Here is a 12,766-nt window from a genome sequence, read left to right on the forward strand (position 1 = left end):
TTTACTTTCTATGCTTAACATTTTATATGTTGCTTTCCAGTCTTCGCAAATGTATCAACAGCTCCTTCCACTTCGTAACTTTGCCAACCATCTTTCAGCCAAAGCTACTAAGGGAGAAGAGGTTAAGGATGGTGGAGCTGAATCCGGTTTGTGCCATTCATGTGAATGATACCATTGCTTTGCCAAACCTGCAGAGCCTCCACTTTGCTGATGGCTTGTCACGATGAGTCACACAGCTTTACCGGCATGCTTCTTAAACCAAACCAAAGCAAAGTACAACACAGCTGGTCATTCAGTATGCAGGGCAGCAGAAGAAGAGCAAACACGTCAACAGAAAGGACAGTATGGCTAAACATATCACAGGCATAGAGGAAAAGTATGCTTAAAGGAACAGCATCCACTTTGTATTTACTACTCAGCATTACGTAAGCTTAAAGTGTCACCCAACTGAATCCCAGACAGGAAGGCCACCTTGTTTTATTAATTGGGAGAAGGAAGGAAAGAGAAATAATAAATGATTCATAAGCCACAGCTCAAAATTGTGTATGTCATGTTTAAAGTTAAGAGGTAAACAGTATTAAACTGAGCAAAAGTAATATGGGACTTTAATATTGATCTGAGTTGTCTAATCGAACACCATTTCTATTGTTCTATCAGGCGAAAAGTTTCGTTTAAAATGACTTATAGTGTCTGGTTTTCATTTTCATATATCTCTGCACAGTCCATTCAAATAATTGTTTTCCCCATCAACAATGAGTGGGTATGACCACATCAATCATCATAAAATATGAAAGACATTCTGTGCAAACTCATAATCTAAGATTATGTTAGGAATGGATTTGGGACCTACTCACATCATGCACAGAATAATATTGAGCATAGAACATTACAGCACTGTACAGGCTCTTCAACTCATGATAACCCACTGTAAGCCCAATCTAATCATTTCCTCCTACAAAACACTCTGATTTTCTATCATCCATGTTTCTATCTTAAATCCCTCTCTTTTACCAACCCTAGCTGGTCGTTTTACGCAACCAGCACTCCCTGTGTAAAGAACTTACCTTTGACTTTCCCCCTATACTTCCTTCCAATCACCTTAAAACTATGCCTCCTTGTACTATCCATCCCACCCTGGGAAAAAGTCTCTGGCTATCTTCTCTACTTATGCTTCTTATCACCTTGAACACCTCTATTGTCACCTTCCATTTTCCTTCGCTCCAAAGAGAAAAGCCCTAGCTTGCTCAACCTATCTTCATAGGACAATATTCCAAGTGCAGTCTAACCAGGGTTTATAGAACTGCCACATTACTTCACGATTCTTGAACTCAAATCTTCAACTACTGAAGGCCAACATACCATTCACCCTCTTCGTGACCCTATCAACTTGCATGGCAACTTTGGGGGATTTATTGACGTGAACCCTAGGACCCTCTTTTCCTTCACGCTGCCAAGAAATCTACCATTTACCCTCTATTCCGCCTTCAAACTCGACCTTCCAAAATAAATCATTTCATATTTTTCTGGGTTGAACTCCATCTGCCACCCCTCAGCCCAGCTCTGCATCCTGTCAATGTCCCTTTGCAACCTACAACAACCCTCCACAGTATCCACATCTTCACAAACCATTGCATCATCTGCATACTTATTGAACAGCCTTAGACTTCCTCATCCAAGTCATTTATAACAATCGCATAGAGCAGAGGTCCCACAAAAGATCCCTGCAGAATACTACTGGTTACTGACTTCCAAGCGGAATATACTCCATCTACTACTTCCTCTGCCTTCTACTGGGCAAGACAATTCTGTATCTCCATAGCCAAATTTCCCTGGATCCCATGTCTCCTGACCTTCTGAAGGTCCATTCTCAAGCTCCTTCCGGCTACTTCGTAATTTTCTAGAGCTCTGTCTGATCCTTGTTTCCTAAAGCTTAAGTAGACTTCTTTCTTCCTCTTGACTAGATGGTCAACATCTTTTGTCTACCAGGGTTCCTTCACCCTACCATCATTTCCTGCCTCATTAGGCCAAACCTATCCAGAACCCCATGCAAATGCTTCCAAAATAATCTCCACATGTGGATTTCCCTGCAGACATCCCAGTTCCTGTCTAATACCTTTATAATTCTCCCTCCTCGAATTAAGTACTTTCTTATACTGTCTCATCTTATCCCTCTCCAAGGCTATAGTAAAGGTCAGATATTTGTGGTCACTATCTCTGAAATGCGCTCCCACTGAGAGATCTGACACATGACTTGTTTCATTATCTAGAACCAAATGCAATTTGGCCTCTCCCCTAGTCGGCCTGTCTACATACAGTGTCAGGAATCCTCCTGGACACCCATAACAAATTCCGCCCTTTCAATCCTTTTAGACTAAGGAGGTGCCAATCAATATTAAAGAAGTTGAACTCCCCTATGACAACAACCTTGTTATTTCGGCACTTTTTGAAAATCTGCATCCCAATCTGTTCCTCAGTGTCACTCCCAATAGTGTGATTGCTCCTTTCCGGTTTCTAATATCCACCCACACTGACTCAATAGACAATCCACCCATGACATCCTCTCTTTCTGCAGTTGTGAAACCGACAATGCCAGTCCCCCAACTCTTTTACCTCCCCCCTGTCCCTTTTGAAACATCTAAACCCCAGAACATCCAGCAGCCATTCCTACCCAAGTTCCATAATGGTCACAACATCATAGGTCCATGCTCTAAGTTCATTGTCCTTGCTTCAAAAAGCTCTTGCATTAAAATAGACTCATGGACACACTTCAACCCATCCTACCGACTGCAACTTTACCCTTTAAATTGCCCAGCCGTCCTCACCAACGCTCTACGTGTTGCATCTACTTGTACACCAACTGCCTCATCCTCTGACCTACCACTCTGTTTCCTATCCCTTTGCCATACGATTTTAAACCTTTTCTGACAGCTCAGCAAATCTGCTCACAAGGATTTGGTCCCCCTCAAGTTCACAAATCAGCCCTCAAGGTGATTTATTTAAATAACACCTCAGTAAAATGGGAAGGTAATTGAACAAGATAAGTGACCCAAGCCATTCCTCGTGACTGACCACTAGCTGCAAACTAATGGAGCCCCCTTGAATCGCAACTGTGCCGTGACATCAGCTCTTCATGCTAGATAGTATTAAAGTTTCTGTGTCACAGCATGGCCAGGGATCACATCAGCAAGTTATAAATGTAGAAAGGGAAGTGAAGCATGGAGGCAAATTAGACTGGAATCTCTCTGGACACGGATCTAAGACCACACCCGGCTCTGTAGCAACGTCACTTGAAGGGCCCATTGATAGTCACTGGGAAATGCTCAGCATGAGGATGTACTCAGCTCATGGAGGGAATTTGTGTTGCTTTTTGAAGCCAGCTGGTCCCACTCACCTCCTCTGTTCCCAAACCCCTTTAAGCTTTGCCTCTTCAAGACTAAAGCACTTCCCTTTCAAAAATTATATTAAAGCTGCGTCCATCACCTGTTAAGTTTTATTAGAACAGAAAAATCATCTCCCACTTGACACTTATGTCTCAGTCACCTTAAGTGCTCCTGCCAATAGTCACTGTGTCTCACCAAAGCCCCTCATCATTTCCAGCACCTCATTTAACCACCACTTAATCTTCCCTGGTCCAGAGAGAATAACTCTTAACTTCCCTCATCTCTCAGTGACAGAGGAGGGCTGGAATGTGAGACAGGATGGGTAGGACGGAGACAGGATAAATATACGTCAAAATAAATGGAGTAACTTAAAGGTTTATAAACTGGAGAAATGCATTTGATTAATAGAAGCAAACCGAAGACAATAAACTGGTTGCTACTTTGTGCCTGGGATTCAGCTGGAGTTGACCCATTCTTTCCAGCCTTATTCACACACAAACACACATACACACAGACGCACACGCACACTAAATGTATTTGAAAAACATTCTTTGCCACTCAAACAAAGAGGCTGCTGTGTCCTTAATAATGAATATGTATGACTGACTGCCTGGAAAGCATCCCTCCAAGATGCTAATTTTAAAGTAATGTATTATTTTTTCCCAAAAAAAAGATGATGAATAAAATAGCAAGAGGATTAAGCTGAATACAGGAAAATGAAGTCATGTGCATTGCCTCGGAATCCCAGTATCCATCGCATGGTTTACGGCAACAAAATGTTATACGCAAATACTAGACCAGGCCGAGAAAATGCAGTGCACATGATCTGGGAGAGAAACCAAAAAAAGCACTAGGCATAGATGACCGAAACAGGGTGAGAGCGGGAATACAGGAGGAAAAGTAATAGATTTTCTCAAAAAAAAAGCAGTTACGTCTCAGGATCTCACACCTGATATTCCTCGTTTCATCCATTTCGGTTCACCAAGCACAATGAAGAAATGTTCCTGCTTTTCGTATTCCTCATCATCATTTATTTTAACGCTTATGGTTTTCCTGTAAGGATATAAGAGAGAAAATGTACAATGGGTTGCTCGAAAACCACTGCAGTCAGACATGCGACTTACTTTTAATTGCAAACTTGCTTGCTGATTAGTGAAGGGCCTGTAGCGCAACCATAGTGGTGTCACATGCCACCATTTTCTTGGCCTATTAGGAGGCTGAGTTAAGCTACATTTGGACCTTGATCCCCACCCCACCCCTCAGTACCTAACAGGCAGTGGTAAAGACAGAGCTCATGTAACCTGCCAAACCCTTCAGTTCTTCTATGCTGAAGTCAATATAACACATTTTTTAAAAGATAGGGTCTTTATTTAGAATGCCTTCACTGCTGCAGTATCCTGGTGAAATTGTGCTGCACTACATGTAAAACAGACAGGCTGCAACTGACATGTTAAGAATGCCGGTCACTGTGTCGTCTATAGGCAATGCAAAGATCGGCTGAAAGGACAGGATCCCAGCACACGTGACATCCTTTCAATGTCACGTCCTTTGCTTTGAAAGCCTTATGCAGCAAGTCAAACTCTAGGCCAGGTTTAGGCAAGCTTCGGCTGGCAGACAATAGGCATTGAAATCTGACTGCTGGTCACTTGCTAAACCTCCTTGGAAACAACTGAAGACGACCACTTGGTGCGCGATTGGGGCCCGATGTAGACTAGAAAAGTAAACATTTCCCTTCTCATTTTAGTGAACCAGCTTACTTATACAATTGTTCTAACCAAGTTCAAACAACTGCCATAACGAGAATTAAATTCGTATTATAAGGACTATTACTTATTGAGTTTAGCTTGCTGAACCAGTAACATAACCACCAGACAACCAAATTTGTTTGCTGCCTTTTTCCACTTTGTAAAGACCTTAATCTTCTTTCTAAAGGTGATGGATCCCAGTTTGCTAATTATTAATTTATTGGTAGATTGCACGGATTGTGAGGTAATTCGATTTTCAGAACTTGAGTTATTCATGTTAAAAGGCACCACCGTTTATATTTGTAATGACACATAAAGGGCCGTTTGCTCAATGCCAGCTCCCAGGGGAGCAATCCCATTAGTCACATTCCCCTCCTTATTTCCCAGTATACTCTTGCAATGTCTTCCTCGTACACATGCCCATCAACTCCCCTTTTGCTCCTTCGTCTGAACCTGCACTGGTGACTAATTACACTGGCCAATAAACATGCCTGTGCATCTTTGAGGTGTGGGGGAGGAAACAGGAGCTAGAAGGAACTCACTGGTTGCTTAGAGAATTTGCAGACTCTGCGCAGATGACACCTGATGATGGAGTCAAATCCAGGTGAGGCACCGGTGGTAGAATCCAAAGGGATCCTACCACAAAACATATCTTTACCCCCTTCGCTTTCCACAAGGATTTTTCCCTCTGCGATTCCCTTGTCCATTTGTCTCCCCGGCACTTGTCCCTGCCAGCGGCCTAACAGCTACACCTGCCCCTACACCAGCTCCCTCACTACCATTCAGGGCCCAAACAGTCCTTCCAGGTGAGGTAACACTTCACCTGCGGGTCATGTATTGTGTCCGGTGCTCCTGATGCAGCCTCCCCTACATTGGTGAGACCCGTTGAAAATTGGTGGACGCTTCATCGAGCACCCCCGCACCATCTGCCACAAGCGGGACTTCCTGGCGGCTGAACATTTTAATTCCCATTCCCATTCCAATCCTGACACGTTGGTCCATGGCCTTCTCTTGTGCATGAACATCGATTTCTTCTTCTGGTAAACCAATTTCCACCCCCCTCCCTTCTTTTATTCCCCAATCTTGACCTTTTACTTCTTCTTCCCTGCCTATTATTTCCTCCTGGGTCCCTTTCTCCTATGGTCCACTCTCTTCTCTGGTCAGATTCCTTCCTCCCCAGCCCTGTATCTTTCCCATCCACCTGGATTCACCTATCACTTTCATTTTTGCTTCATTCCCCTCCCCCACCTTTTTATTCTGCCATCTTCCCCCTTCCTTCTTAATTCTGAAGGAGGTTCTCGGACTGAAACATCAACTCGCTATCCACGTCCAGAGCAGCAGCCTGTGGACTGAGCGTGTGAACATCCTCTCTGTGTTGCGGTGGCAATTACTGCTCCGCTTTGCCAATCAGGCAGTACCGCAACAACAGTGCTTTTGGGGTTCTGCTAAGGTGGAGAGAGGACGGTGGGTGGGTCTCTGCTCATCCTCGGTTGCTAGAACAATATTGGGGCAAGTGCGGGGTTACTGCAGCCATCCAGAACTTACTGAGTTCCCCTGAAGAGGATCTGCTCTTCTGTCTCTCTGATGGGATTTCTGTCATCTTCTACTTACATCTCCTCCGGACAGATCAACTATGTTTAACAAGCCTTCAGCCCCCTCTCGCAGCCAGCACCACCACCACTTGTGGCACTTAAGTCTCCCACAGTCCCCACCCTGCCACTGACAATCCCTTTCTCCTCTCCACATCCCCCTCTTCCCTGTAACCACGCATCTGGGCAGCACGGGAGTGTAGTGGTTAGCATAAGGCTATACAGTGCTAGGTTCAGTTCACGCTGTTGCATGTAACGGGTTTGCCCATAGGGGTTTCCTCTGCATGCTCCAGTTTCCTCCCACACACTTAGGGGTTAGTAGGTTAATTGATCACTTCGTTGTAACTGGGCAGTGTGGGCTGTTGGGCCGGAAAGGCCTGTTACTACACTTCGTCTCTCACTACAAATAAATATTAGTAAAAATATTTGACTTCAATTTTTTTTTCCTGTTCAGATACAAGATTAAAGATCTGAAAAGTTAACTCTGTTCCCTGCCCCACTGAACCTGCATAATCAGCTGATTAATTACAGCTCTCTCGGCTTTCATTTCACACTTCCTCAAAATGGCCCTACCTTTTAACTATTCCTCTCTCTGTTGTTTAATCAGCAGTTTAAAATCACACACAGTTTGGAATATTTTAACACTTTAAGTTTGATGTTTTTGATTCATTATTCAAGTTTAAAATCATATTTATCTTTTATAATTTGGTTCGACTCAGTTCTTTTCAGATGCCTCTGAATGGCACAGTAATTCTTTTAAACACTATTAAAAGTTGCTCACGTCTTTCTACAATAGTCAGAAGGAGGTGGGACGTGGCAGGATGTAGAAGTTTTCCAGAGGTTCTGGGGCATGGAATTTTTTCATGGAGTCACCAGAGGGTGTGCAGCCTTCCGGAATTTATTGATAGATTCTGACATACTCAAGGAGATCATCTACACTGGAGCCAGGTAATTTGTTCCTGCGGCAGAAAACAGGTGCTGATTCCGAGCAAGAGGGTGATGCCTGCAAGGGCTGACTCAGTACATTTGAAACAAAATTCTTCGACAGTATGCTCCTTTTGAATTTACTATGTGCATTTGTTGCTTGATATTGCATAGTTGAGAAAATTCTGTTTTTATTGAATATGGGGGGAGAGAAGAACCAGAGCTTTTGTTTCTTGCCATATCTTCTCCTCCAAGGCCATTGTGCCCCCTATGAAATACAGTGCAACCTATGTAAGGCAGGCTTAGCCTAAGAAATGTGGCTCACCTACATTCATACATCACCTCTCCCAGAGCCGGAAGTCACAATTCACAACATATAATGTACATTCTGCACAAGCAATTGATAGCTCTTCCTCACTAGCTTCTCTGTAGAATTCATTTCGGAAAACTCATGGAATGGACTCCCCACGCCAGTCGAAGCAGTTCAGGTATAACAAAAGAGCATGTTACTTAGCACACAACCAGACCTGTCCTCATGTGTTCCACAGGCTACTGGGATACTAGCTGTTAACAGCAGGAAAGGGCAGGGTATCAAGAACAGGGGCTTGGGGTGGCAGGTTACTGCAGCCATGAAGATGGGCCTGATTAGCAACTCACTAACAAGCCAAGACTGAAATGGGTGGCACATCACCAATCTGACTGCGGGGGGGGGGGGGGGCCCAATGTTAGGTATCTCTTGGGAATCAAGCATTCAAACAAGACAAAAGAGAAGAGGAGGGATGAAATAAGACAAAGGGGAAAGAAAGGAGAGAGGACGGCCTTCAGCAGCGGCTCATTCTGGTGAGTACTCCACCTTTCTGTGAACTCATATCCACCATGCGTGGCTCCTTCAGCTCAATGAAGAAATTCTTGTTTTTCTCATACTCCTCATCATCAATTATTTTGATCTGAGCTCTTTTGCTGCAAATGAAAAACAATAATGTCACAAGGGAAGGGAAAGGAAGCAGGGGATGGAAGGCAAAGGGTGGGCAGGGAGAGGGTGGGACTCTGGGTGCTGTGATGGATGAGCACTGCCCAACAGGGGCAGTTTGTTAATACTGCAGAGCAGAGATTGCATTGCTGGTGAGGAAATGCACTACACCTGTGGATAATAAATAACATACAAAACTTGGAAAGCTTCACCCTGGTAACTGGATGCATTTTGCGTATTAGTAACCATCGCAGTAAAGTGGCTGTATGAAATTGCCTGGCTGCTTTAAATGTCAGAAAATAGGTAAGCTTAGATCCGTGTTAAGATGTCAAAGAAGTTTCACACTAACACTTTTATTACAATGACACGAAGCCTCTTCAGGGTAATAATGGTAAAGGTGCCAGTGATTCAGAACACACACAACTCAGCACAGTGATCACTAGAAAGGCTCTCAGAGGCTGTGGCTGGTACAAGAGAAAACCTGACATATTTATTCATTCTGAGATACGTTAAACTTCACATCAGTAAAAAAAAAAGTAAAAATAATGTTTGAAATAAAATAAAAATATACTATCCCAATGTTTTCATGCATTTTATTACTTGAAATAATATGGTAATTTCATTTTGCGAATGTTAACTTCTGCCGTAGCTTCCCTTTATTAGATTAAAATATTCACAGAGATGTTAATAACCAGACTGGAGTTTGATCAGGTTTTGATGAAATCAGAAATCACCAAACTCTCACTGAATTTGCAGCATATATTTATATCAGTTCAAGGCCTCAGTCCCTTTTTCCCTACATCTAGTTGTTATGTTGGACCAAAATCATAAAATAAAACTGCTCTATGTCGGCACGGAGATTTAATCACAATCAAATTTGTGGCTTTTAATCAGTCTCCAACGTTATTCACAATTTGCATGAAGGGGTTACATCATTGTAAAGCAGGGCTCCTTCTGAATAACAAGGCGATACTGGCAGGAAGTTTACATCATTTATAAAGGGAACAAGACTGAATAACTGCAAGGTTCCTTACTTCCACATCTACCATGGCCCTAATTCTGACTGTAAATTAGTGCCCTTGATGGGAAGCGAAAGCGTGGATGTACCAATTTGGCAATATAATGGCCATCCAAAGTGTGGTGTCAGGAAACAGTAATTGCCAGCCCCTTTGTTTTCTCCGGAACTCTTTCATTTGCAATGCCACCGTGTGTAAAGATCGGCATTTGGAATGAAAGAATTCCAGGGAAAACAAAGAGGCCAGAAATTATAGCTCCCTGCATTACAGTGAAGTAGTACAGCATGCCAGTACTTCTGCATTAAAAATAAAAATGAAATTTTTGTATACAAAGTAAAAGACTTAACTTGATTAATGATTTGTAATTAACATTAAAAAAATAACAGAAAATTAACCAATCTATTTTTTGGTCAAAGCTGGATTTCAACACAGATACTCCTGGAAAAAAAGAGGCATATCTATGTGGGCTGTTTAGCATTTGTAGAGACTAATCTTGTTCTTAACTGTTCTAGCAAAGTGAGACTAGATTATGTTTAAGTGTTTCTTGTTGCTATAAATGTATGCAATAAGCTAATTTAACAGCTGGGGGTGGCTGTTCTCCCTTTTCAGCAGTGAGCTGCCATGTCTCTTACACCAGTAACTCCTGAGATATTTGGACTGAGCTGGCAAGAACTGACAGCGTGTAATTACAGTGTCGTGTCGTTGCAACTCAAGGCAGGTGGAGAAGGGCTGGGGAAGGTGCCCCCTATCTATACAACACTATCCAAGATGCAAGCTGACAGCAACAAATTTTGTAGACACCGTAGAGCCAATGGGTCTATTTATCCCATATGAAGGATTTACAATGCTCTTGTTGTCCACTCACTGCTCCCAGCACTTCCCAGCCTTGCTTTGTAGCCAGGACTGGATGCATAATGGATCACAGGACTGTGACTTAAGAAACTTACTTTTTAGCAAGAACTTCATGTCACACTCCTACTAAACTGTTCTGACCTTTTTTTTTTCACATTGCACACAAATCTTCCTTCTCAAATTGCCAGTCTCTTGGCAGTTTGTACAGCCTCCAGATATCAGGAGATAGGAATCAAAATTTCTTTGACAAAGCTCGCTTACAGCTAAGATCACATGCGAGCCTGTTTACTACCAGGATTCCAACAGACAAACATACTGCTGTTTTAACTTATTATTCCACCTATTTTATAGGGGATACTGCTGCTTTCAAGTTCAAGTTTAATTGTCATGCAACCATACATGAATACAGCCAAGCGAAACGGTGCTAACCTGGGGCCAATGTGCAAAACACAGAACTAACAGTCATTTGCAGCACCAGGCACAAATAGCACATAAAAGGCAGCAGTGAAATACTGTCACACAAAAAATATATAGTCCAAGTCCTCAAGTCCATGAATGTTGTGGCAAATCTACAGTCGAACACAATACTCTTTGTCTTCTGCTGAGTGAACATTATAGGGCAGCACCAACTCCAGCCTGTAGGCCACGCCAGGGAGGGCACCTCTCTTCTGGGCAGCAGCAAACAGGCTTGAGGCCTAGACCTCACTATGACTGAGCCCATGCAAAGCCTTGCCGTTGTCCGCCCCCCCCCCCCCACCCCTGCCATTCACCAGTAAACCAGTGAATCAGACTTGCAGCATTCCACACCCACCAATATTCAACAGGGTCACAAGGAAAGTGACCAAGATGATCACTCGCTGTTAGACTGCACACATCCTTCGTGCCCCACTGTGACGCTGGCCGGCAACAGTACAATCTGCACCATCCAGTTCCTTCAGCTTCTCCACCAATGAACTGATGGGGCACACCCGTGGTGCTTTAAGTTCTTAATGTCCAGCAGGTTTTTGCAATCATAAAAAATATATATTAGAAAGACAATACTACCTTTGGTTGGCCCTGTAGAAGCCACTGTGCCTGAGCATGCCTCCATCTTACCAGAAGATGTTATGTTTTTCTTATCTTTTTGTAAAAGATATCAGCAGCCAGCATGAAATAATGGTGAAAGGTCTAATGTTTGTTGAATATTGCCGAATCTCATCCAGTCATGTTGCCAGTGCAGCTAAAGACATGGTTATCAGGTCAAAAAGTATAGAAATAGGCCTTCTGGCCCACTATGTACATGCTGATCATCAAGTACTCTCCATTCTAACGTAATTTTCTAACAGTGTCCCTAGGCCACCTGTCTAGGTGATTAAAGTGGTAGTCCAGCTACTTCTTACATGTAGTGAGAGACCCTGCCTCCATCACCCCTTCACGCAGTGTGCTGCAGATTCATAACTACCCTATGAATGAAAAAAGGCCTCCTGAGATGCCATCCAAGCCAAGTACCCCTTCCCTGTCTGGTTTTAGACATCTCCGCTAAACTGAAAGTTTCTTACCATCAGCACTATCTCTGCACCTTATCATTTTGTAATCCTCAATTAAGTCTCCCATCAGCCTAATCTGCCTCAAGAAAACAAGCTTAACCTACTGTATCTAATCTTTCCTCATAACTGAAACACCCCGTTCCAGGTAACGTCCAAGCGAATCTCCTAGGTACTCCGAGCAGTGGAGTAAGCTAAGACGCCATTCCTTTCTGATCTGGGGTTGAGGAGGAACAACATCAATATCCAGAGAAGAGTGGAACTTGGCACTTGGGAAGGTCAACGTGACAGCATCGACGAGGTGATTGCATTTTCATACAGTGCAACAGAATTTTCCAGTGGCCGCTCTGCAAATGGACAAAGGATCCTTGAACATTCTTGGATGGTGATATTGCTGAGTGTCGTCCGCTATTCATTGAGATTGGCTTACCAGAGGAACTGGATGGGGATGTTTGTAAAATCAGCTTGGACAAGTCTACTCAGCCAGTTCCATGATGGCAAACCAAATGAAGATAAAGGAGAAATCCATTCCAATACTGATCCTGCAGTTTAGATACTAAAGCTATACATTAATTTCCATCGGATGATACATACGTAGTGATTCACTGGAATGATGAAATCTGGAGATCAACATATTTCATATTGTATTAAACTGAAGTCATTGACCTTACAGCAGGGATTTATTTTACTACAAAAAGGGCAGAGCTCAGAAATCATATAAAGGAGGCAGAAAGATAAATTCACAGAAGGATTGGGAATAATGAAGG

At 43.1% G+C, this 12,766-nt stretch overlaps 1 protein-coding gene across 28 annotated transcripts in view; it reads right to left on the minus strand.

Moving 5' to 3' along the window:
• The window catches only part of slc8a3 (solute carrier family 8 member 3), a 485,451-nt gene that overhangs the window by 137,440 nt on the left and 335,245 nt on the right, over positions 1-12,766 (minus strand). For 10 of the 28 annotated variants that reach the window (XM_059954693.1, XM_059954714.1, XM_059954742.1 and 7 more), the window contains exon 2: positions 4,330-4,433. In XM_059954693.1, the coding sequence (XP_059810676.1) occupies positions 4,330-4,433 (104 nt within the window). The other 18 variants (XM_059954653.1, XM_059954728.1, XM_059954677.1 and 15 more) reach the window with 9 other exon arrangements.

Source organism: Hypanus sabinus, chromosome 2, assembly GCF_030144855.1.
Source record: "Hypanus sabinus isolate sHypSab1 chromosome 2, sHypSab1.hap1, whole genome shotgun sequence".
Taxonomy (NCBI): domain Eukaryota; kingdom Metazoa; phylum Chordata; class Chondrichthyes; order Myliobatiformes; family Dasyatidae; genus Hypanus; species Hypanus sabinus.